A 23117-nucleotide genomic window follows, 5' to 3' on the forward strand; every position below is an offset into this window, starting at 1 on the left:
AATGGTTAAATATATAAAGGGGGTATGCATTGGTGGTATGATACCTTAAGAAATTGATACATATTTCGCTGTAAGTTTTGCAAGTGACAAGTATATATACCTTACTGTGATATGAGTTCAAATATTTCCAAAATATTTTAAATATAAAATTATAAATACATAAATGATATCTTTAATCATGGAATAGATTAAAAGTCGATAATGAAAAAGTTGATTTAAACACATATAAATTGAATTAATCATCAAATGCTTGAAATTTTTTTTATAAAAGAGAGAAATCAAACCTGATATATGCATTTCCAAATGCATTGGCGTATTCAAGCAGTGTAGCCGGTGTTCACCCCCTTTAAATAAGAAAGTATTAAATGTTTCCTATAAAATCGAGATAAAAACCCAATAAAAAACATATCACTAAACTTGCTAATATTTAAACCGTATTGTTCATTTACATCCCTCTTATTCTCATTGTTATGTAAAGCTATTTATACTGCTGAGAAATGATTTAAAGGTCAATAACTTCCAAGTATGATTTTAGTATAATTCGACAGATGATTTCGGGTATAACGACTTACTAGTAGATCTGGATTTTGCTGCTCATTATTTCTCTTTCTCCTTTAGACAGTCTCTCAATGTTCTTAAATCTTTTTCAAAAGATCAAAAACATGGTTGAAATTTTCAAACGGTACCGAAACATGGCTGAAATTTTCAAAAGATGCCAAAACATGGTTGAAATCGACATTTAAGGACCATAACTCCAAAACGTAAGAGGTCGACTGATTATATAAAATCATGTTGACTTATTTGTGGATTTGTAAGCATTTTTTACACTTGTCTCGGATAAAATTTTCAAATTGAATATAATCAAAAATCGGCAAAATTGGTACAAATCGTAAAAAAAGGTCAGTAATTCTTATACCGAGTCAACTGACAGTTTGAGTACTGACTTCCAATTTTGACCAACATATGCATATGGTAACTTTGTTTTGTTTTATTCGAATATAATTTAATTGTGGGTGTAACGCGTCTTCTGATTGACTGACGTTGTTTTGTTTATCAGCTCATAGACATAATTTTGTCATGTGATTGTGACGTCATCAACGTTTTTTCATGGTTAACTCCGGTTTAAAATGGAATTTAGAAGTACATTATAAGAAATGACAGATATATTTTTCTGTCTGTTCCAAAAACATAAATATGGTGCACACTGAATAACCCGCTTAGCATTTTGATGTTATTTCTTCATAGACAGAAAAAAAAGTAGTCATTCCTTAAATAAATTTTCTTGACGCTAAATTTTTATACTAGGTAAGTCTTTAAGAAAATACACCCTCCCCCCCCCCCCCCCCCCCAAAAAAAAAAAAAACTAACAAAAAATCTAAAATATTTGCTAAGAATGAAAATTCCAAGGCAATAACCCCAATGGGGATTTCAAAAATATTTGAAAAATTCCACGTGATTTTAACCTGCTGATCATTTAACTTCTTTGGCTAAAAAGGAATATCAGAAACTTGCGTTTGGTTTTCACATGCAAATTTGTTTTCTTGTTTGCTTATCCTGTACTGAAAAAATATAGACATCTTGTATTGGAAATATGTAGATTGAATTTTAAAATTCCCGCCTTTTATCACTTCTTTAAACTGTCACGTGGTTATAACCTTCCTGGTAAACGAGACGGAAATAAATATTTTGAACTAAAAGGTAATTATTATCTAGAACTTATTTGATACTTCCAAGATAAATTTTTCATTCTTTAGTTACGTTTTCAATTCTTCCCTATAAACATATGCCCTAAATATGTTAAATTTGTAGAATTGTGATATCTAACATTCGTTCTGGACTTTCACATAATATATATGTTATGTCCTATTACTAGATCAATATATTGTCTCCGTTTATATAATATCTTTGCTGTCTACACAATATATATATATACGTTCAATGAATAATTAATTAAGCAAGTTTAGGAAACGTTGCTGTATTTTGTTAATGTATCGATGCTATCAGGTTCCAATTTATTTACACAAAAGGAAATAACACAAACACACAAAAAGGAAGTCCAATCACGTGTGTATAAACATTGGTATCTATGATGAGTTTATTTATTAACATATTCTTTCGTATGAAAAAAATGATGTGTATGCCCCTGCGACAAGATGTCTGCTCTCCGTCCGTCCGATTGATCATCCGGATACTTGATTTGATCTCCTACAATTTTTGAGCTATGAATGCCCTTATCTTTTTTAGGATTTTCTACACATTATAGAGGTGTGCGTGTGTAGCAGAGTGATTTTTCATGCTTCATAAATTATGTAATTTGCACTTTTGAAATCATTGATTTATATTAAAAATCTACTTATCAAATTCTTATTGAGTCTTAAGTTTAATTATTTCACTCTTGCAAAGTATTTTTACTAAAGGATATTTATCCTTTATGACTTGATTTAGTATATAATTTACGTATTGAGTAATGTTACTCATACATATTCATGGCGGTTGAAATTGAACTCTTGTTTTGATTGGTTCTTGGTTATTGGCGGTTAAATTGAGTTTTCCTTTGTGTACCTTGGGTAGAATTTACCTGGACACTGGTCAGTGAAAGACGTCCATTATTTACCCAGACTACAGTACTACCTGTGACTTTATCTTACTAATGGTGGCCATAAAAAATATGTTCACCATGGTGGCCCTATATGTCCCTGTTGCTTTTTTAATACACAAGGTATTAATCAAAAACTAGTCAAGGATAAAGGGAAATCTTGAATGCATTGAAGTGTTAAAATTATATAACTTACAGGTCATGTGTCTCAGGTAAAATATACATGTATGTGTTTGTTAAATTTAATAACTGTGTTTATGACAAGAAATTCAAAAATAAAATGAAATAATAAAACTAGGTGAACAAACAGCTCAAAAAAAATAATTGTCTCATGACTATAAGTTTTAATATTATACCTTTTAAATAATTTTTAATCAATTTAAGTTATTTTTTATATTAAGTATCATTTTCAAATATAATTGCACACATTTGCAATGCCTGCCTTTTCTAATGAAAAGGTGTTTCTCAAATTAATTTTCTTAAATCAAAATTGTTTATTATTGTAGATAGACTGATCTGCATTCAACATTGTTTAACATATATAAATTTGATAATATTTTTATTGTCATATGATATTTTAAACATGATCCATGTTTTAAAGGTTAAGCATTTCTTTTACTTTTTGTTTTTGGGTAAGAGACATTATTATGAGAAGGTAAATAATTTTCATATAGATTATCTCAAAGTTGTTTTGTTAATTTTACAATCAAGGAATAGGTGTTTTCGTTGACCTACACTGTTTACATATTCTATCCTTTCTAGGTATTTTATATTGTCCATTATTTTCTATTTCTAAATTATGACCAAAAATTCTACCTATTGACACAATCAAGTTTACAGTTTTTATCATAAGTTTTTATTCTTAGATTTTTCTTTCAATTCATTTTTTATTAAAGACTTTAAAAGTCTTAATTCATTCAAGTCCCTGCAATTATTAACCTTATCTAAAAGGCCTAGGTTGAGTGAAATATTCTTTGCAAATGTATACCAAGAATATGTATCATGCCAGTCCAGCACTTTCAACAATATAATACACTGGGAAAAAAATATGATTTAATTAATAGACCATAAAAGTGTCACCATTTTTAGAAGTGCACATTATTTTTTCTGGAGACAAATTTTGAAAGAAATAAACCAAACTGAAAATAACATATTTAATAAATTTCAATTTCTTAAAATAATTTCTTTTCATCAGATTCACTTTATTCAGAGATAAGAACATTTTTCATTATGATTAGCATTTTCAATGAGCATTTATCAAAATTTAATGATAACTAGGTTGGCATTTGGAAAATAAGTCTTTTCAGTGATTGTTTGTGCACATATATTACTCTTGTTTTGAGATTTGAAAAAAATTGAGATAAACAAAATTAGTTTTTTTCCTAAACCATATAATGAAACTTGTAGTTTTCCTGAATAATATTAGATGTTATCAAAATTTATTGTAAAAGGATTGATATTGATCATCTTATTTTGTTAAGAAACCGACTTGTTTAATACTTTTTTTTTTAAATATCATTTGCATGATTATTTATAGTTATTATTAATAGTAATAACTCATTTAATAATGCTAACAAACAATTGAATACAATGTACATCATGAACATTTATATAAACCTTTTACTTAAAAAAACAATTATTAAAAGTGTTTATTTCAAATGCTAGTGAATAACTTTATCTTTGACTTTTTGCCATTTCTACTCAAGATTCTTACCAAGAAGAAATTAAAAGAATAAGAAACAAAAAAGTAATGAAAAAAACCCATACAAAAATTAAAAAAAAACCAAAAATAAAAATGTTAAATAACATTAAAACAAAAAAACAAATAATAAATTAAACAGACGAAAACAATATTTTATTCTACATTTTCAAAAAAAGGTGAAATGTCAATTTCAAAAGAAACCTGAGTTACCTGTACAGGTAAATTTTAATGAAACATACCAGCTGAAAACTTCAACCCTGATTGATTTTAACAGGTAACATAATGAGATAAAAAATCTACCTATGTTTTATGACCCCCAATAAATGGCCAACATCTCCAGATTGAATACCCCAATAAATGTTCACCATTGGATGTTGACCATGCAAGAGGGTGGACATAACTAAGAGGATGTCACAGGCTGTACTGTATTATAGCAGAAACCCATATTGACAGATTGTATATTGACTATATTCAGCTTTATAGTTTTCCAGACATGACTAGTAAGTTGCACTTCCTTCTTTATTAACATTTTGACACGAATTAATAGATTTAATTAACTTTCCTATTTTCGAGTAAATACTCTTCAGATTGCATGTTTATAACTTCGGAATGAAAGATTTGAATGAGCGTATTTTTGGTAAAGAAGCTAGGTCATATTTTTATAAAGTAATGTAATATTTGCCGCTGATCATAGCGTAATTATGTAATGTTTAGAGATGTCGTAATAACAGTATTTTACGAATACTGCATGTAGAAAAATGGCGACATGTATGATAAGTTACTGTATATTGTGAAAAGAATATTCGAGTTACATATTGTGCTATTTTTATATGGACGAATTGAATACAATTGTCATGCGATTAGTATTTTATATAATTACGAAGAGTCCGTTCTTATTATTGTATTTTGGTTTTCAGGACTCTGATGTAGACTATTTACTTTGTGCCAAGTTCCTTATTTACTAGAGAACTCACTCCACAAGTGGTAAGCGCATAATTTGTAGTTTTTGTATTATTTTATACTATAGAAATGATAGTTATTCATGGATTATTTCCATTGGCGATTTGCGCGTTTTTAGCAAATCAGTGGTATAATTTATATGTTGGTATTCAGACATAGTAAATACTTTTTGAATGTTGTAATATTTATTAAGTTTAATTGTAAACTTTCATGTACTTGCGAGAAGTAATTTTAAGATACATTTAATATATTTGATTGTAAACGCAATAAAACTGGTTACCGTTATAATTAAATGTCGGTCAGAGAAACCGGTTTGTTAAAGTACATGTGACATGTGATGTACATTTCACTACACGATTGAATGAATGAACATTCCATAGTAAATGTGTATCTACTGTTTATAGTAACACTATTATATTAGGAATCGTTTGAACTGTATTAAAATTGTCTGTGATATAATATGTGTATAATATATTCTATATGTTACATGAATTATCATTAATGTTTATAATCTTGTTATTTCAGAGTTTTTATTCTCTGGTAATAAAACCATCTGAACCTTAGAAAGTCTTCTAGTTATTAATTTATACCGGAAGAGACCCCTTTCACATTTGGCGCCCACGAAGTATTATAGAATGATGTGGCACAGAGAGATCCGTCAGAAGTCCGATGTTCCAGAATTATTGTATTTCTACCCGTAGATGTTGATGTTTACCAATAGTGATGTCACGCATATTTTCCAGATCACGTGCACGTGTTGATGTTTACCTCCGTTAGCCATGTGGATGTCCACGTGTATTTGTTTACATACATGTATACCGTATAACCGACTTAGAAGATTGTTGTACCGGAAGTTACTTTATTGTAACTAAGACTTTTTAGTTTTCAATATTTGAAAACTTGACATTTGCTTTTGATTATTGTACATTGTGTTTGTGCATTGATTATTTGTGTTGGAAAATATTCTTATTTATAAGGTAGGCAATTTTACTATATATATATATTGTAGCTTGTATACAGCATAGGTTGCTTTCAACACTTAGTTTTTTTCACACATTTTTACACAAACCTGATTGAAAAAGACACTTTATTTTATTTTATTTTTTTATTTTTTCATTTACATCTAGGGTATAGTCTTATACTGTCACTGACTTAGTCTATGATTGATTCAAACACCACGTTTAGTGTGAACTGGTAGTGGTGCATCAATACTTGCACTTAGTATACATTAATCAAAAAAAAAATTTGGTGCATCAGTACTTGGTCATAGCACTTGACGTTTTGACTTTGTCATTTCAATTTGTTTTATTTTTCATACACACTTGCATATACACAGTGACAGTTAGGTTATAGTGAGAGTTCGTTTGTACAGCTAGTAAAACCATATGCGACTTGTACAGATTAAAGTAAACACAGAAAGCAACACTATCGTATACAGTTATAGTATATAGTACTTATACATTAATATGATGTGACACTTAAACACATAATGTTCTGAAATTGGTATTCATCTAGATCGTAGAGTTATTATATATTATTGGGTATTTTAGACTTGATTATACATATTTGTAACTGAGTATAACTGAAAAAGACTAGGCAAATCTTAAAAAGATTTTTGAAACTGGTATTTTTTTCTGCCAGTGGTATTTTATTGTTGATATTTTGTTACATAATGTTTATCTGACATTATTAGTATTAACTAGAGGTAGTTAATAGAACTGTATTTGATTATATATATAGTGTGGTGTATTGATTATTGATTTCTTATAAAGAGTTTGATTATAAGATTGATTTTGATTATACTAATTATAGTGTGGTGGTATAAGACCTATAAGTTAATAAATACATAGGCATTATAAATACATGTAGTTGAACATATATTTTTTGAGACATATTTTTTTGATTAACCTAGCTTGATTATAGAGAGTGTAGAGTTTAGTATAGTTGTGAGGTTATACACACAGTTTAACATTACTTGCATTAACACTTAGCTTGAGCACATCAGATCAGACTTTACTTGACTTGACATTGCATACCGGAAGTGTAGTTGATTCTTGGTATTTCTGATTAGGACTTTGTATCTGAGGTATACTTGACTTAGTTGGAGTTATTGCCCTTAGTTCTTTGATTGTGTACTTGATATTTACTGTGGTTGAAGTCAGTCTTGACTAGTTGCATTAGTCATTCGTTAGTCATTCTTCTTGACAGCAGTTTAGGTATCTGCATTAAGTGATTGATTGTTATTACTTGACTTTGAATACTGTACAGTTACATTTGCAATTGATACAGAAGGGGAGATAATTTGAACTTGATTTTTTTTTTTGGAAATATTTTATTTGACTTGAATATTATTCAGTCAGGGGTACTACTTGTACAAGTGTATTTTATTTACTTGAAGAAGTAAAAAAAAAATATACACATATAAGTAAATAAATAATGCTTGAATAATCTCCCCTTAATTTTCTAAAAAATTTACTTGTATAAGTAAATTTTTCTTACAATCTCACAAAAATCCTCAAGTTTTGAGATGTAAAATCATGCCTTTAATGATTTTTCCCAGGTTTGCTCAAATTTTTTCATTAAAGTTCAATGTTTCATCTCATTAATTCATTAAAGAAACTGTTTGAGCAAAGATCTTGTATATTTGCGCAAGGCCTTCAAAAATTGCTCCTTTGGGGCTTGTAAATGAGCAGTGTTATGAAGATGACAGACAAATGGGATTTTCATTGTCCATGAAATTACACTTAAATGATTAGTAAAGACATCTGTAAAGGGTACACAATTTAAAATTCTATTAGAGCAAAGAAATCTTAAGAATTCAAGAAAAGAAGAAAGGATGATTTTTTTACTTATACAAGTAAAAAATTCTGAATGCCTAAGGGACATAACTTTGCCATTTTTTTTTTACCTATACAAGTAAATAAAATTCACTTGTATAAGTATCATACAAATTTACTTATATGTGTATATTTTTTTTTACTTCTTCAAGTAAATAAAATACACTTGTACAAGTAGTACCCCTGACTGTTATTAGTGACTCTTAGTCATTAATATTTTTGAAAGTTTTTGGCATATACAGCGTGTACTTTGTATCATATCGGAATTTTTATCGTGTATTATTTCTACTATGGAGCCCACTGAGTACCAACCTGATACCCAGCAACAGTATGGTTCATCACGTAGACGACGTCGACGACGCCGGAACCGCAGACAAAGACCCTACTGGGACAACGACTACTACTAACCAGTACAACCTGCATATCCACCTACTCCGACTTCAACATTTCAACCTAGAGAACCTATCATCTGTTACCGATGTGGTCAAGCCGGTCATTTTGCCTTTGCATGCTGCGTCAGATTAGACCATTCCAGACAAGCATACAGCTACCAGCAGATCAACATGGAAGACAGAGCCTTTGCTTACCAACAGCAACCACGCAAAGATACAACAGGTCTTATAGGCAGCACCAGCGAAGTAACTGTCAAGATTAATGGTATGAAAGTAACAGCTTTACTGGATACTGGTTCAACAGTCAGCACAGTTAGTGAAGCCTTCTACAGAAAGTATCTTGCTGAACAACCCATAGAGACATTGAACAGAATCCTGAACATTGAGTGTGCTGATGGTCAGAGTATGCCGTATCTTGGATACATTACAGCAGACTTAGAGTTGCCAGGTACATCATCAGATAGACAACAGCCATGCATACTTCTTGTAGTACCAGACAGCACTTACAACAACATTGTACCACTACTCCTTGGAACGAATGTCCTCAACACAGCTATGGATGATGTTAAAACCCGTTTTGGAAACAGATTTCTCCAAGATGCGGACTTGTTTACACCATGGTACATCACTTTCCGCTGCTTATCATTACGAGAGAAAGAATTGCAGAAGAGAAGTAACAGACTGGCAATCATCAAATGTGCAGAAGGCAAGACAGTACACATTCAACCCAACAAAGATATAGTACTTCAAGGTTACATGGACCATGAGATACCATACCATCCTGTTTGTTGTTTGCTACAACCTACAAAAAGAGCTGCCATACCAACCGATTTAGACATTGCTCCATCATTAGTCTCCTACAACTACAAAGATAATCGACTAGTTCCAGTACACATCAGCAACGTCACTACTAGAACTATCACTGTTTCACCAAACGCCATCTTGTGTGAAGTACAGCCAGTTGCAGTTACTGACATTGAAACACCTGATACCAACAACTATGATGTACTGTATGATGTGAGTCTACCAACAGATCTACTAGACGATGAACAACTGGAACAAGGAAAGCAGCTACTTCGTCAGTTTAGAGATGTCTTCAGTACTTCAGACACAGATATTGGTCACACAGATAGAGTTCACCACAGAATAGACTTGAAGGATGAAAGGCCATTTAAACAACGACATCGACGCATCCCACCTGCAATGTTTGAAGAAGTTCGCACCCACCTTCAACAACTTCTGGCAGCTGGTATTATCCGTCGATCACATTCTCCATGGTCATCAAATGTAGTCCTGTGTAGAAAGAAAGATGGGAAGCTAAGAATGTGCATCGACTATAGACAATTAAACAACCAGACTTTTCGGGACTCATACGCACTTCCAAGAAGCGAGGAGATCTTAGATGCACTTGGTGGAAACAGCTTTTATACTGTACTTGATATGAAGTCTGGATATCACCAGGTAGAGCTTGAAGAATCACACAAACAGAGAACAGCCTTCACAGTAGGACCACTAGGATTCTATGAGTTCAATCGCCTTCCATTTGGACTTGTCAACAGCCCAGCAACATACCAGAGACTGATGGAAGATATCCTAGACGACCTTCATCTCAACATCTGCTTCATTTACCTAGACGACCTCATCATATTTTCTGACAGCTATGAGGAACACCTAGTACGTCTTGAGAGAGTTCTACAGAGATTAAGAGAGTGGTTTGAAGTTATCACCCAAGAAATGCGCATTCTTCCAAGTGAAAGTGAAATATATTGGCCACATTGTCTCCAAACATGGTATTGAGCCTGATCCAGCCAAGTTAGAGAAAGTAAAGAATTGGCCAAAACCAACATCACCAGAAGAGGTTAGACAGTTTCTCGGCTTTGTTGGCTATTATAGAAAGTTTGTGAAAGATTTCAGTAAGATCGCCAGGCCGTTAACAGATTTAATGCCAGCACCACACAAGTCTAAGAGATGCAAGTCCAACTATAAGCAACCATCAAACTGGATATGGGGTGAACAACAAGACAAAGCCTTTAACAACTTGAAGTTACAGCTACAGAAGCCACCAGTACTTGGTTTTCCACGCTATAACCAACCTTTTGAGCTGCATACAGACGCTTCCATGCTAGGACTTGGTGCTGTACTCTACCAAGAACAAGACAACAAGAAAAGAGTCATAGCTTATGCCAGTCGTGGACTTAGTAAAGCAGAACGGAACTACCCAGTACACAAGCTTGAGTTCCTTGCATTGAAATGGGCTGTCACTGAGAAGTTTAAAGACCACCTCTACATGAACAAGTTTACTGTGCTAACAGACAACAACCCGTTGACATACGTCCTTACAACGGCCAAGTTAGATGCTACTGGACATAGATGGATTGCAGCCTTATCAGCATATGACTTTAACATCGTCTACAGACCAGGTAAAGCCAACGCTGATGCTGATGGTTTGTCAAGGTTATAAATTACCAGGACTGCTCGGAAAGACCAACACTTCCAGCATGTGTACGGAATCCGTGAAGGCCATCTGTAACTTGCAGCACGTTCAGCCATACCTACAGTGTTTGTCAATGTCAACGACAACAGCTGATGATCCATCCTTGCCACCAAAGTCTATGGTCAACATCAAAACAGCACAGAAGAACGATAAGATTATGAAAGAATGGTTATACTGGGTTCAAGAGCATAGAAAACCAGCCAAACATCAGATAGAAAGAACGCCATGGAACATCTGGTTTATCAACAACTTTGACAAGCTTATACTAGAAGATGGCATACTGTACAGAGAAATGAACATCGACCAAGAGCCAGTAAAACAGCAAGTTTTACCAGAAGCCTGTATAACCACAGTCCTTACAGCACTTCATGATGATATGGGACACCAGGGCCGTGACAAGACACTTTCACTAGTCAGAGATCGCTTTGTATGGTATGGTATGACCAGAGATGTTGAAAATTGGATAAGCCATTGCAACAGATGTGTACGACGTAAAACACCAGCCAACGAGAAAGCACCACTCATCAACATAAAGTCTTCTCAACCGTTGGAACTTGTATGCATGGACTACCTGTCATTAGAGAAATCCAAAGGCGGCTTTGAAAATGTACTCGTTATGACCGACCATTTTACCAGATATGCCTTAGCTGTTCCAACTAGAAACCAGACTGCAAAAACAACAGCAGAAGCCTTCTTCAATCACTTCGTTGTTCACTATGGGTTGCCGAAGAGAATCCACTCTGACCAAGGCGCTAACTTTATGTCCAACATCATCAAAGAGTTATGTCACATTACTGGAATGGAGAAGTCGAGAACCACGCCATATCATCCTATGGGGAATGGCATGACAGAACGCTTCAACCGAACACTGCTCAGTATGCTTGGTACCCTTGAAGCAACACAGAAGAAGGATTGGAAGTCGCACATCGCTGGACTCGTTCATGCATACAATTGTACTCGACAGACAACAACTGGCTTTTCACCATACTACTTGATGTTTGGAAGACCACCAAGATTACCAGTGGACATTGCCTTTGGTTTAGACATAAACTGCAAGAAAGAACCAGCAACGAAGTATGTTGATGCCATGAAACAGCGACTTAAGAAGGCTTACGAGTTAGCAACAAGATCAGCAAGAACAGCACAAGAAAGACAGAAGTCAGGTTATGACAAGAAAGTTAGAGGAGCCATTCTGCAACCCGGCGACAGAGTACATGTCAGAAGAGTAGCCTTCGAGGGGAAGCACAAGATTGCAGACAAGTGGGAAGAAGACCCGTACCTAGTTGTTTCACAGCCAAACAACGACATCCCAGTGTACGTGGTTCAGAGAGAAAATGGAGAGGGAAAGAAGAAAACACTACACAGAAACCTTCTACTCCCGATTGGATTTCTGCCGAGTGATGAAGAAAAGAGAAAAGATCCTGCACCTGTAGCCAGGCGTAAAGTAAGACAGCCTACCAGGAAAAAACCGACAAAGTCTGAAAGCATTGAGCAGATTGATGAGACGGAATCAGATGAAGAGTCGGAGCAGGATTACTATGTAATTGTGTCTGAGATGAGCCCACAGAGCAACAGTGACAATGATGCTACAAGTGTGGAAGTGGACCAGACAACAGGTACTCTCAATGCTACTGGTGACGGCCATGTTAGTGTTGAGAGAGGACAGGGCTCTGGTTTTGGAGGGGACGCTCTTCCTTTAGCTGAGACGAATGCTGGAGAACCAACCCCTGTAGTTGACGATGGTAATGGTATAGCGACGGGCCATGAGGATGAAGATGACACTTCAGATATGGTAGATGGCAGTGCGCTGACCGACACGTCACTTGGACCGGCAGATGTACCCACAGAAGCTCAGACAGAACAACCAACACCAACACCACCACCACAGAGACAACGACAACGTCGTATATTGCCAACACCACCACGACATTCACCATTTTCACCAGTTACTCGACCCCAGAGAGAACGCAAACCACCAGTTTATCTCAAGGACTACGTCACCACGTCCAAACAGGCCACAACACAGCCAGACTGGTTGATGAGAGTAAATTGGTTATTACATCAAGCAGAGAATGGTAGATTTAAAGGACAAGAGACAGAGCTTTCCAGAACCATTATGAAGATTATGGAAAGTGACCTTTAGTGTTCCATCATGTCGAGGACGCCATGCTTTCTGGAGAGGGGAAGACAGTTCTAATGACATGGAAGTCATTTTTTCAACAGAGGGGAGGATGTAGCAGAGTGATTTTTCATGCTTCATAAATTATGTAATTTGCACTTTTGAAATCATTGATTTATATTAAAAATCTACTTATCAAATTCTTATTGAGTCTTTAGTTTAATTATTTCACTCTTGCAAAGTATTTTTACTAAAGGATATTTATCCTTTATGACTTGATTTAGTATATAATTTACGTATTGAGTAATGTTACTCATACATATTCATGGGGGTTGAAATTGAACTCTTGTTTTGATTGGTTCTTGGTTATTGGCGGTTAAATTGAGTTTTCCTTTGTGTACCTTGGGTAGAATTTACCTGGACACTGGTCAGTGAAAGACGTCCATTATTTACCCAGACTATTATAGCAGAAACCCATATTGACAGATTGTATATTGACTATATTCAGCTTTATAGTTTTCCAGACATGACTAGTAAGTTGCACTTCCTTCTTTATTAACATTTTGACACGAATTAATAGATTTAATTAACTTTCCTATTTTCGAGTAAATACTCTTCAGATTGCATGTTTATAACTTCGGAATGAAAGATTTGAATGAGCGTATTTTTGGTAAAGAAGCTAGGTCATATTTTTATAAAGTAATGTAATATTTGCCGCTGATCATAGCGTAATTATGTAATGTTTAGAGATGTCGTAATAACAGTATTTTACGAATACTGCATGTAGAAAAATGGCGACATGTATGATAAGTTACTGTATATTGTGAAAAGAATATTCGAGTTACATATTGTGCTATTTTTATATGGACGAATTGAATACAATTGTCATGCGATTAGTATTTTATATAATTACGAAGAGTCCGTTCTTATTATTGTATTTTGGTTTTCAGGACTCTGATGTAGACTATTTACTTTGTGCCAAGTTCCTTATTTACTAGAGAACTCACTCCTCAAGTGGTAAGCGCATAATTTGTAGTTTTTGTATTATTTTATAATTTAGAAATGATAGTTATTCATGGATTATTTCCATTGGCGATTTGCGCGTTTTTAGCAAATCAGTGGTATAATTTATATGTTGGTATTCAGACATAGTAAATACTTTTTGAATGTTGTAATATTTATTAAGTTTAATTGTAAACTTTCATGTACTTGCGAGAAGTAATTTTAAGATACATTTAATATATTTGATTGTAAACGCAATAAAACTGGTTACCGTTATAATTAAATGTCGGTCAGAGAAACCGGTTTGTTAAAGTACATGTGACATGTGATGTACATTTCACTACACGATTGAATGAATGAACATTCCATAGTAAATGTGTATCTACTGTTTATAGTAACACTATTATATTAGGAATCGTTTGAACTGTATTAAAATTGTCTGTGATATAATATGTGTATAATATATTCTATATGTTACATGAACTATCATTAATGTTTATAATCTTGTTATTTCAGAGTTTTTATTCTCTGGTAATAAAACCATCTGAACCTTAGAAAGTCTTCTAGTTATTAATTTATACCGGAAGAGACCCCTTTCACACATGTCCACAGTATTTTCAAATTTTTTGTGGAAAGACGGCTTTAAGCCGTCAATTCCCTAATGGGGTTGGCCAGAGTATCATTCCCTCACGTCAATCATTTTGTTTTGATAGTTTGGAAAGGGTCCTTTGGAAACCCCCTCAAATGTCATACTGAAATTGATGACAAGGAGAACGGATTGACTTTAAATACAGTTTTTACACATTTCCCTTCTGTATCTCGTGAAATTATCGTATATTGAGCTTTCCCTTACACTATATACGTTTCTTTTACAGTCCGGAAAAATCAGTATTACGAAATATTCTAAATATATCTATCATTGTTGGAATGCCGACCTACACAGGGATATCCTTTATTCATTATAAAAATCATTCACAGTATTTGTGTACTAATTTAAAATCCGTATTTGTTAAATGTAAACCTAATGATGTTTGCTGTAGTGTAGATGATTCACACACCAACATGCAATGCTTTAATCTTGAGTCTAGCATCAGATAATTTGTAGGTCAACTTTCGCGGTAAACAATGTCAATGGGGATACATGAGATAGGGGAGAGAAACAGCAGTTTTCATTGTTTCTGAAAAGTTCTGTTTTTATACGACCGCAAAAATTTTAATTTTTCGTCGTATATTGGTATCACGTTGTCGTCGTCGTCGTCGTCTTGCGTCTTCTTGCGTCGTCGTCGTCCGAATACTTCTAGTTTTCGCACTCTAACTTAAGTAAAAGTGAATAGAAATCTATGACATTTTAACACAAGGTTTATGACAACAAAAGGAAGGTTGGCATTGATTTTGGGAGTTTTGGTCCCAACATTTTAGGAATTAGGGGCCAAAAAGGGCCCAAATAAGTATTTTCTTGGTTTTCGCACTATAACTTTAGTTTAAGTAAATTGTAATCTATGAAATTTTGACACAAGGTTTATGACCACAAAAGGAAGGTTGGGATTGATTTTGGGAGTTTTGGTTACAACAGTTTAGGAATTAGGGGCCAAAAAAGGGCCCAAATAAGCATTATTCTTGGTTTTCGTACAATAACTTTAGTATAAGTAAATAGAAATCAATGAAATTTAAACACAAGGTTTATGAACACAACAGGAAGGTTGGGATTGATTTTGGGAGTTTTGGTCCCAACAGTTTAGGAATTAAGGGCCAAAAAGGGGCCCAAATAAGCATTATTCTTGGTTTTCGCACCATAACTTTAGTATTAGTAAATAGAAATCTATGAAATTTAAACACAAGGTTTATGACCATAAAAGGAAGGTTGGGTTTGATATTGGGAGGTTTGGTCCCAACAGTTTAGGAATAAGGGGCCCAAAGGGTCCAAAATTGAACTTTGTTTGATTTCATCAAAAATTGAATAATTGGGGGTTTTTGATATGCCGAATCTAAATGTGTATGTAAATTCTTAATTTTTGGTCCCGTTTTCAAATTGGTCTACATTAAGGTCCAAAGGGTCCAAAATTAAACTTAGTTTGATTTTAACAAACATTGAATCCTTGGGGTTCTTTGATATGCTGAATCTAAAAATGTACTTAGATTTTTGATTATTGGCCCAGTTTTCAAGTTGGTCCAAATCGGGGTCCAAAATTAAACTTTGTTTGATTTCATCAAAAATTGAATAATTGGGGTTCTTTGATATGCCAAATCTAACTGTGTATGTAGATCCTTAATTTTTGGTCCCGTTTTCAAATTGGTCTACATTAAAGTCCAAAGGGTCCAAAATTAAACTAAGTTTGATTTTAACAAAAATTGAATTCTTGGGCTTTTTTGATATGCTGAATCTAAAACATATACTTAGATTTTTGATTATGGGCCCAGTTTTCAAGTTGGTTCAAATCAGGATCCAAAATTATTATATTAAGTATTGCATGTATTGTGCAATAGCAAGAAATTTTCAATTGCACAGTATTCAGCAATAGCAAGAAATCTTCAATTGCACAGTATTGTGCAATAGCAAGCAATTTTCAATTGCACAGTATTGCGCAATAGCAAGAAATCTTCAATTGCACAGTATTGTGCAATAGCAAATAGTTTCAATTGCACAGTATTGCACAATAGCAAGAAATATCTAATTGCACAATATTGTGCAATAGCAAGAAATTTTCAATTGGAGTTATCTTTCTTTGTCCAGAATAGTAGTTGAATCAACTTAAATCATTGTTTTATACAATATACAATGTATATTCACTTTTACTACCAACTGATAAATTAAAACAATCTTTACCATTCAGTGATAACAAGCACTTTATTTTACATTTTAATATTTTATGATGTATTTAAATGAGTAGTTATTGTTGCAAACTCCATTAGGAATTTGAATTGAGATCAGTTCTGGAAAAAAGGGAAAGGGGAATGGGAAAAAAATGGAGGGGGGGGGGTTACATTTTTCTCATTTCAGATTTCATAAATAAAAAGAAAATTTCTTCAAACATTTTTTTGAGAGGATTAATATTCAACAGCATAGTGAATTGCTCAAAGGCAAACAAAATATTTTAAGTTCATTAGACCACATTCATTCTGTGTCAGAAACCTATGCTGTGTCAACTATTTAATCACAATCCAAATTTAGAGCTGAATCCAGCTTAAATGTTGTGTCCATACTTGCCCCAACTGTTCAGGGTTCAACCTCTGCGGTCGTATATAGCTGCGCCCTGCGGAGCATCTGGTTAGAATCTTCCTCCAATTCAGGAGCACCTCAACTGATGAGTAATTATACACTAAAATCAAAGTAAATGTTTCTGAACACTTAAAATGTGACATTTAGTATATGATAAGTAGTCTTCTATATAAAAAAAATTTGTGTACCAACATAATTATTGAAATGATAAAAAAAAAAAAAATTTAAAAATAAAATGTTGCTTTTTGTAGTTTTTACCTATTGAGATTGGGAAGAGCAACTGCAGTTTTCATTCTTTCTTTAAAGTTATGTTTTTAGAATCTTTCTCCAATTAAGGGGCACCTCAATTGATGAGTAATTACCTACTAAAATGAAAGTTAATGTATCTGAACACTAAAAATGTCACATTAAGTATATATATGATAAGTAGTCATCAATTAAAAAATAATTTTGCGTACCAACATAATTATTGTAGTGGTCATTTTTTTTCATTTTTTTTTAAATATTGCTTTTAAAGCTATGTATCCATGAATTCTACAGATATATCAAAATGTGGGATCTGGAAACAAAATTCACACAGCTTATATCAATCATACTTGATTTTATAAGTACATGTATCCCTGTGATGAGAGTTGTAACTGGGAACTTTATCAATGGAAAATTAAAACTGAATAGATTTTCCAGTCCTCACTTTCTTGAGAATACTGTCACAAAAAATTGAGAATGGTCTTAGCCTGCCGTTCAGTTGTACATAATTAAAATTCTAAAATATATTGTAGTAGTTGTTAAATTCAATTGAATTTTAGATAATTAACTCCCAACTTTAATTAAATGTTTTGATTTAGAAGGTGCAGATCTCATTGGTCCAAATTGTCTCTATGATAAATTCTTGACTAAGGAAATGAAATAACAATAAACAACAATTAGTTTCATTATTGTCAGCCTTTCTATATGTTCTAGCTGTTCTTTTGCTCATTCTTTGTATGTAGACTATCAAAAGATACCCCCCTAAAAATTGAAACAATTGCCGTCTTTTCCCTCAGAGCTCTTCAGCTCTTTGATTTTCAAATATTCTCAAAATGCTAGATATTTAAACGTTATCATTTTTTGTCGAGCCTGAGACTTTCGTCGCAGAAAGCTCAACATAGGGATAGTGATACGGCGGAGGGGGTGGCGTTAGTTCAACTATTCAAAGCTTAATATAGATGCCTTATGATACGAAGTTTCCGACTGTCACACGTTTATGGTCATTGACATCATTTTCATTGTTCGGTGACTACTTAAATACATTTTTTGTAATGTGAAGTTCTCTTCTGTGCGTACCTTGAAAGGTCGTCGTGCCCGTCAGGCAGTTTTCATTTGATTTTGACCTCATTTCATGGATAGGTTAACAAGGTTAAGTTTGGTGGTCAAGTCCATATCTCAGATACTATAAGCAATAGGCGTAGTATTGTTGGTGTGAGAAAGATTGTAAGGTGTAAATGACCAATTGCAGGTGTCATCTGAACTTGAACTCATTTACATTGTTCAGTTGTTATAGTGAAGTCTTTGTGTTTTGGTCTATTTTTCTTATACTGTATATAATAGGTCTACTATATTTTGTTTATGGAATGATTGTAAGGTTTACACGTCTAACTGGCAGGTGTATTCTGACTTTGATCTCATGTTCATGGTTCAGCGGTCAAAGTATTTTTTTTGAGTTTTGGTCTTTTTTCTTATACTGTATGCAATAAGGTCAACCATATTTGGTGAACGGAAATATTTTATGATGTACATGTCAGTCTCGCAGGTTTGATTCACCTTGACCTCATTAGCACAGTTCATTGCTTAGTGTTAAGATTTTGTGTTTTGGTCTGTTTTTCTGAAACTATATTCAAAAGGTCAACTACATTTGTTGAATGAAAGGATTGTAAGCTGTACATCGGTCAAATTTTAGTTTTCTTGGTTAAGTTTGTTTCTAAGAAACTATAAGCAATAGATCAACTATATTATAGTATTGAATGTTGGACTTTTTGCATAAGCTTTAATAAATCTCGACTTGTACGGCTATCTCCTCTTACAACATGCCCAGTTTTTGAGCTACATCTTTAATTTTATTTTGTAAGGTGTTTATACACGTAATTGAAATGTCCACAGATTTTAAGATTTTTCTCAAATATTCCACATATTTGGACTTTGTTTTTGTACTCAGAACTAAACAAAATATCTTTATACACAGTGTTGAATTTATATATTTGCTCAGATTGTGGCATCATTTGTGTCTTACTGACAGCGTAACACTTTCAAGTTATAATTCAACATCACTGTTTGTCAAATCTAAAGTATGTGGAACTATACTCATGCATATAGCAGAGCAGAAAGGGGCATCGTGATTAGTCAATATGTAGTTGTTTTTTTAAATGTTTTAACATTTAATAGCTTCGCATTAATGTCAAGAACTGTAACTCTCTCTTTATTGTGTACAAAAAAAAACAAGTACGTTTTTGTCAATCTATGTTGTTATTATTCTCCTTTGCGTAAAACAGGAAATGTTTTTTAAAGGATAATACATTTCAATAATTAAGCTATGTGTCTACTTTACAAATATTGCTTTTCAAGTTATGCTGTGACGTGCAATTAAGTTTGGTGGTCTATCATTATATTTACGTGTAACTGATTATAGCTTTATACTGTGTAGGTACTTTTATTTATGGATATCAATTTTCCTGGTTTGTCAAAAATCACGTTAGTTCGTGGGGTGTTGAATTCGTGGCTTTACTTAGTGCATCTGAGTTTAGAATGAAATTTTACATTTCAGGGGGATTTCATATTCGGGGTTTAAAACTAAATCAAATCATCAGTTTTGTTCATGTTGTTTGTTGATAAAGATGTTGTTGGTAACTCATATATTGTTATTTGTAGTTTGTGTTAAATGGCGACAGCTTCTAAGAGCTGTGGTGTTTGTGAACTCCGTCACATCACCAAAGCATCCAAAGTCTGGTGTACAGAATGTGACGAGGGCCTGTGTACAGAATGCCACGAACATCATAGCTTGTCTAAGGCATCGAGAAGTCATAGCGTGATACCCTTTACTGAATACCAGAAATTACCAGCTGATGTACTTAAATTTACTCAGTACTGTACCAAACACGATAAAAAATATCAAATTTATTGTCAGAAGCATGAATGTCCCTGCTGCAGCAAATGCATCGTGGAAAGCCATACCGAATGTCGAGATTTCGTCGAATTAGATGACGTTATTCACAATGTCAAAACCTCCAATGCCATGTGCGAGTTAGAGGAAACATTAGTTGAAGTAGCAGAAAATCTACAGAAAATTCGTCAAAATCAACAGGACAATCTGACAAAATTCAAAGAAAGTAGAAAGGGTATAGAAACAGAAATAAAAAAGACTAGAAAAAAGATCAACGACCATCTCGACAAGCTACAAGAGGATTTGATGAAAAAACTTTATGCGGAAGAAGAAAAAGAAAACTCCAAAATATGTCAGTTATTGTCATCATTAGAAAGGAAGGAAACAGAAATAGCAGAATGTCAGAGAAACATTCTGAACATAAAGCAACATGCAACAGACCTTCAAGTCTTTCTTTCCATGAAAAAAATAGAGGCCGACGTCTATAGCAAAAATAAATTCATACAGTCGCTTGAAGAAGACAAGATTTTCACCAAAACTTCTCTTTCATATAAGATCAATACCTCTATCCAGAATATCATGTCCGATATCATAAGTTTTGGAGATGTGCGTATTGAAGCTAAATCTTGCGATATAGTTATTACTAGGAAAAAGGCTAAACAAGCTCAAATGATGGTACAGACCGTTCAATCAAGACCCATTGAAAATATTACGTTAACGAAACAAAATACTATCAACGCTCAAGGAAGTTCAATCTACGGATGTTGCATGTTTCCGGATGGTAGAATGGCATTTACTTACAACTCGGATTGTAAGGTAATTGTGTTTAACCTGAAAGGATTAAAAGACTTTGAGGTGAAGATCCCGTTTTACCCGTTTGATTTAGTGTTTATCAGTGAGGACAATGCATTGGCTGTCACATCTGGTCATTCAAAGAAGAAGTGTATTACTATTATAGACTTGGAGAAGAAACAAATCAAGAAAATAATTTCACTAGATTCTTATAGTTTTGGTATTGCACGAAAAGATAATCGATTGATTTATTCCGGTCACAACAAAGGTATACGAATGATAAATATGTACGACGATTCTATAACTGACATAGTTCGAGACAAAATGCCAAGTGATTGTTACATTGCAACATTTAGGGACAACATATACCATACAAATAATGAAACAAACACCGTAACATGTTATAATCTACAAGGAGAAATACAATGGAATTTCCGTAACGAAACCGTTCTGAAATCTCCTCGAGGTATTGATGTAGATAATGATGGTAATGTGTATGTGACAGGGAGCACTTCAAACAACGTTGTAGTTATCGCACCTGATGGAAAGCGACATCGAGAAGTTTTGACAGCAAGTGATGTCCTTCATGATCCTGTCTCGCTTCATTACAGAGGACCACACCAACAGTTGCTAGTCGCGAACTTTCACAAAACGGCTTATTTGTTCAGTATAAATTAAACAAATTTAAGATGTCAAAAGTGTCTCTTTTTAGATTTTATTCTGTAAAATATTCATAAAAGCTGAAATTTGGAACCATACGTTGACAATTTGTCATTTACACAATATGCATGATATGTGGTGTTTGTGTAAAACAAAAGTAAACATGCAATATATTTGGTAACAGCTGTACACAAGTTTTCATTGACCTATTGAGGTCTCATTCTATCAATCAAGCTTAAACAATGACTTTGTATACATGTACATTGATTGAATAAAATAGTAAACCAATAAAAGAAAACATAGTCTCTTAACATGCTTAATGTGAAGGATATACTAAATGTCATTTATATAATTATTTTTGTTTATTTATGTTAGCAAAATGGATAAAATAAACAAAATATATCAAATTGTCGGTATTTAGCGAAATTTAATTTGGAAATTATAAAAAGTTCAAAATTAAAATGGGCACTTACAGTTTATTGTCACAATCTTCTTTGAAATATAATGATGTACATTAAATGTCTAAAATATACTTATATGTTCTTGTATTGTTGTTTAAAAAAAACTTGTAGCAGGAACAACAGTATTCTTTAGAATGCAATTGATTGTCTCTTGCCTTCAAAACTGCAGTAATAAGTTATTAGATGAAAGACAATTTTTTCGTTATAAACAAAACCTGTAGTTTCTATTCCCATGTAAAACTTTCATTAGTTAGGGATTTTAGTGTCATGGTTTAGTTCAAGTACGACATGGTTCGGTTATCATGGTTATGTGATTTCTGTGGCGAATGAGGGAAGCGTTACGATCAAAATAATGTACAACTATTAATATTTTGTTATACCATATTTTCTCTGATTCTTTTTTTTTGTGTTCAATCCATTCTATCCTATTTTGAGACCATAAAGTGTAGCTATTTTCTAATGTTGTTGTTTTGTTTTCAGACGAGTATATATGAGTTTTAGATATTAACGTTGAATTCTGCTCGCAAAATTAAACCGCTCGAGAAAATAAGTCGTCCACAGTCAAGGAAAAATATTATCATTATAATCATCATGATTTTAGAACAAGCACGTATAAAGTATGCCATAAGAAAGCACATAGTGATATACAATTAGTAAATACAGTATGATTTCCAATGAAACAACTATCCACCCAAGACCAAATGACGTAAATGTTAGGTCACCATGCGGCCTACGACAATTAACAAAATCAT

General features: G+C 33.3%; 1 protein-coding gene across 1 annotated transcript; it reads left to right on the plus strand.

Annotated features, from left to right (window-relative positions):
* Positions 1–1625: 1625 nt before the first annotated feature.
* On the plus strand, positions 1626–22197 carry LOC139481937 (uncharacterized). The gene is made up of 2 exons (XM_071265515.1): positions 1626–1698; positions 20221–22197. The coding sequence occupies exon 2, from the start codon at positions 20231–20233 to the stop codon at positions 21920–21922; it is 1692 nt and encodes a 563-aa protein (XP_071121616.1). The 5' UTR covers positions 1626–1698; positions 20221–20230; the 3' UTR covers positions 21923–22197.
* Positions 22198–23117: the final 920 nt, after the last annotated feature.

This window comes from Mytilus edulis, chromosome 7 (genome assembly GCF_963676685.1).
Source record: "Mytilus edulis chromosome 7, xbMytEdul2.2, whole genome shotgun sequence".
Taxonomy (NCBI): Eukaryota; Metazoa; Mollusca; class Bivalvia; order Mytilida; family Mytilidae; genus Mytilus; species Mytilus edulis.

Coding starts and splice junctions, on each gene's coding strand:
- LOC139481937 (XM_071265515.1), top strand. CDS start 20,231: ATGGCGACAGCTTCTAAGAGCTGTGGTGTTTGTGAACTCCGTCACATC.